General features: G+C 47.5%; 1 protein-coding gene across 1 annotated transcript; it reads left to right on the plus strand.

Moving 5' to 3' along the window:
* The first annotated feature begins 3,247 nt into the window (after positions 1-3,247).
* On the plus strand, positions 3,248-3,943 carry DNAJB8 (DnaJ heat shock protein family (Hsp40) member B8). Its single transcript, XM_036245811.1, has one exon. The coding sequence runs from the start codon at positions 3,248-3,250 to the stop codon at positions 3,941-3,943; it is 696 nt and encodes a 231-aa protein (XP_036101704.1).
* Positions 3,944-4,332: the final 389 nt, after the last annotated feature.

Genomic DNA, 4,332 nt, shown 5'->3' on the forward strand with positions numbered 1-4,332 from the left:
AGCAAGGGCCAGAAGAAAATTCCTCCTGCCCTGGCCAGTTTGGCTCAGCGGTTAGAGCGTCGGCCTGCGGTCCAGAGAGACCCAGGTTCGGTTCCCGCTAAGGGCATGTACTTCGGTTGCAGTTTGTCCCCGGCCCTGGTTGGTCGTGCGGGTGGCAGCCACTCGATGTGTCCCTTCACGTCGATGTTTCTCTCTCTCTCTCCCTTCCTCTCTCTCCCTCCCATTCTATCTGTACAAAAAATGGAAAAATATCCTCGGGTGAGGATTAAAAAAAAAAAAAAAATTCCTCCTTGGAGGACAATGGAGGTTAGCACCAGAGTCTCAGGCAAGGGGATCCTGGGTAGGAGGAAACATCCATAGGATTCTTGGGCACCTCATCATTCTGAATTTCTTGTCTATTAACATTGCTGCAACCATCCATATACTGTCCCAATTATACTTTTACGGCACCCTCAGACTTCTTGTAGTGATGCAGTTGTCATCAACCCCTTTACCAATATTACATCACCGTATCACCATCACCATAAACACACCATCATCCCTACCTCCATCATCACCACCATCATTATTACCATCACCATTACTATGAATTCAATTGGTATCACTATCACATTGCTCATATCATTATTATCATACTATCACTTTCATCACCCTTATCACATCCTGCCTCTGATGTCACCTCCATTACCTAAATCAGTATCACCATTACTAGGACCATCATTATGACCATTACCATCACTATTACTAGCATCGCCACAACAACTGTCATCACCATTACTTCTATCACTACTATCATTATCCAATCTCTGACATTACCTCCATTATTACCACCATCTCTACCACCATCATCATCTCTACTACCTGCTTCATTACTATCATTAGCATTACCATGTCCACCTCAACTAGTATTCACATTACCATGACCACTAATACACCCATCGTGGTCATCACCACTAACATTATCATTATCATTACCACCATTTTCATCTCAACCAATATTGCTATTAACATGACCATCATTACCACCACAGTTATGATCGTCACCATGATCACCACCACCACTTGTATCACCACCATTTCCACCTCAACCAAAATCACTATTACCACAACTTTTCTCATCACGACCATCATCATGTACTCTATCACTACCACCACCTATATCTACCATCATTACTATATCTACCTCAACTAGACTCACCATTACCTCTAGCTCAACCATGACCACCATCATCACCACCAGCACCTCTGACAGCACACCATCACCACTTGCATCATCACCATTATCACGATGCTCATATCCACCACCTTCATCTGAGTAACTGTCATCATGACCACATGTACATAGTTACTGACTGTATAGCAGGTATGAAGACATTTAATAAAGTTTCACAACCATTGGGAGACCCAGGGGAGTAAAGATCAGGGAAGCAAGTCATTGCTGATGGTCTCAGTCTGCAGCTCCAAAGTCAGTAGATCTCAAGAGCTCTCCTGGAAGCTGCTAGAAATCTCATTATATTCTAAGAAGCTACCCCCTGAATATCTCAGCTTGCAGCTCTGAAGCAGGGGATTCTCAGAAAATTTCCCCAAAGCTGCTATGAACCTCTGTGTTGTTATCTGCCTGCAATTGCCTCTTTCTCTTCCACTTTCCAAATTTCATGAATTGGAAGACTCTAACTTGGAATCATATGAATAAAGGAATTCTGGGAAATCTCCCAGAATTCTCTGCTATGCACCACATTTCCAATTTCCTTACCCCCACTATCAGCACTATGACTATGGCAGTCATTTCCACCAGTATATTATTCCCACCACTTTCAGCATCTCCATCACTTTTCATTACTATCACAGTTATGCTACCTAACTATCACTATGCTTCACCACTTCCATTCCCATAACTGGCAGTACCACCACCATTTCTACTAGGGCCATCATTACCACACCTCTACACTCCCATTATCACCTGTAGCATACTGCAATATTGACAACTCCCTCTTCCCTATAAGAGTACTGTGCCTTATGATACCCAGTCGAGCTGCATACAGGAGGTAACAGATATTTCTCTCTCACATCTATTTTTACTCTTTCTCTCTCCCCCTCTCTTCCTTCCTTTTTCTCTATAATAAATGAAAAACATATCCTTAGGTGTGCCTCTCTGTGTGTCTCTTATAAGGGTACTTGTCATTAGATTTAAAGCCAACCCAGATTATCCAGGATGATCACATCTTGAGATGTCTTATTTAATTACATCTGCAAAGACCCTTTTCCAAATAAGGTCATATTGACGGATTCTGTGAATAATGACAGGGACATATGTTTTTTTGTCCCTGTCCACACTACACTCTCTATTCTAATAATTTTCAAATCACCCCCCTCTCTTTTCCCCCCAGAAGTGAGTAAAATGCTTTTTTTAATTTGCTGTCCAAGAGAGTCTGACACAACCCTGGGTTTGTATTTTCCTCTCTCTCACTGACTTGCTCCTGAGTATATTGCTGCATGTCTCTGAGCTTCATTTGTTCAACAGGTTGAACTGATTGCCAAGCACTGTCCTAGATACTGATAAAAACCCCTGCCTTTGTGGGGCTTACCTCTGAGGATCTGATGAGACAATGAGGTATAAGAAGAATAAACTCCTGCTCACATCCTGCCTGAACCTCCACCTTGGGCCCCCTCAATCCATACCAAGAACTCAGCCATTGGATATATCCCAGGAAGCCCCCACTCCCTTCCCTTGGCCATCATCACTGATCTTTATTGCTTAGGTGGGCCCAGATCCCATGGCTGATCCCAAGGCTCAGCCAAGAGTCCCATGAGTACCTAGCTCTGAGTCTCAGCCTGTTGTGGTAGCCAGCCTTGTTCACAGGGGCAGGCCAACATGCCAGGTGTTGCCAGATCCAGAGCTCTGGGTGGATTTGCCCCACCCAGGGGCTGATGTCATAAAGGGCTTGGTCTTAGCTCTGCAGGGAAACCCGCCAACCTCCCCCCTCCCCGCAAGCCTGGCCCCACAGTGGCAGTGTCCCTCCCCTTCCCCCACCCCTTTCAGTGGAGGTGTCCACCTATCCCTGAAAGTTGGTACTATGAAAAGATAAACTCGCCAGGCAGAGCCACGCCCAGAGCCAGCAGAGTCCAGCAAGAACCTCTTCTGAGGGACCCACGTTAGTTGCTGCCTCCTTCATACCTACCCCAATCACCTGGGCCCCTGTGCCCACTTCATCTTCTCACCCACCTCTGCCCCTACTCCCTCTTCAGCATGGCAAACTATTACGAAGTGCTAGGGGTACAGTCGAGTGCCTCCCCGGAGGACATCAAGAAGGCCTACCGAAAACTGGCCTTGCGTTGGCACCCTGACAAGAACCCTGATAACAAGGAGGAAGCTGAGAAGAAGTTCAAGCAAGTGTCTGAGGCCTATGAGGTCCTGTCTGACTCTAAAAAGCGCTCTGTATATGACCGGGCTGGCTGTGACAGCTGGGGGGCTGGTGGCGGGGCAAGCACCCCTTATAACAGTCCTTTTGACACCGGTTACACCTTCCGGAATCCCGAGGACATCTTCCGTGAGTTTTTCGGGGGCCTGGACCCTTTCTCCTTTGACTTCTGGGTCACCCCCTTCAACAGTGACCGTGCTGGCCAGGGCCACGGCCTGAGGGGTGCCTTCTCAGCTGGTTTTGGTGAGTTCCCAGCCTTTATGGAGGCTTTCTCTACTCTCGACACAATGGGTCGCAGTGCTAGCCGCACCACCTTCTCATCCACCTCCTTTGGGGGCTCTGGCTCTGGCAGCTTGGGGTTCAAGTCAGTGATGTCATCCACCGAGATGGTTAACGGACACAGGGTCACCACCAAGCACATCGTGGAGAATGGGCAGGAGCGTGTGGAAGTGGAAGAGGATGGGCAGCTCAAGTCGTTGACCATTAATGGCAAGGAACAGCTCAAACGAGTGGACAACAAGTAATTGTGGCCACCTAGGCCATTCACCTGCCACCTGGCCACAACTGCAGGCTGATGGTTAATAAATGAGTTCATGCCAAGTGAGTTCATGGAAACAGCTAGCACAGCTTTGGGGGTGGCGAGTTTCTAAATGGACCTGCGCAGCGCTGGCTGTGGAACAAGTGGATGTACAGAGGGGTCTGTGCCTTGGGGCCTGCAGGCACTGCCTCCCAAATCCAGGCTGTTGAGAGGAGTGGGGGGAACGCAAGGGTGGTTCTGCAGGTGGCTTATGATGTCTCATCTGTATCGTCTTGGATGATTAATGCCATGACCATGAATCCATCTCGATTAAACCCTGTGCCTCCACACTCAATATTAACACCAGTACAGCCACATCATCTTCACCAGACTTCC

The sequence above is a fragment of the Molossus molossus genome, unplaced genomic scaffold (genome assembly GCF_014108415.1).
Source record: "Molossus molossus isolate mMolMol1 unplaced genomic scaffold, mMolMol1.p scaffold_m16_p_6, whole genome shotgun sequence".
Classification (NCBI taxonomy): Eukaryota; Metazoa; Chordata; class Mammalia; order Chiroptera; family Molossidae; genus Molossus; species Molossus molossus.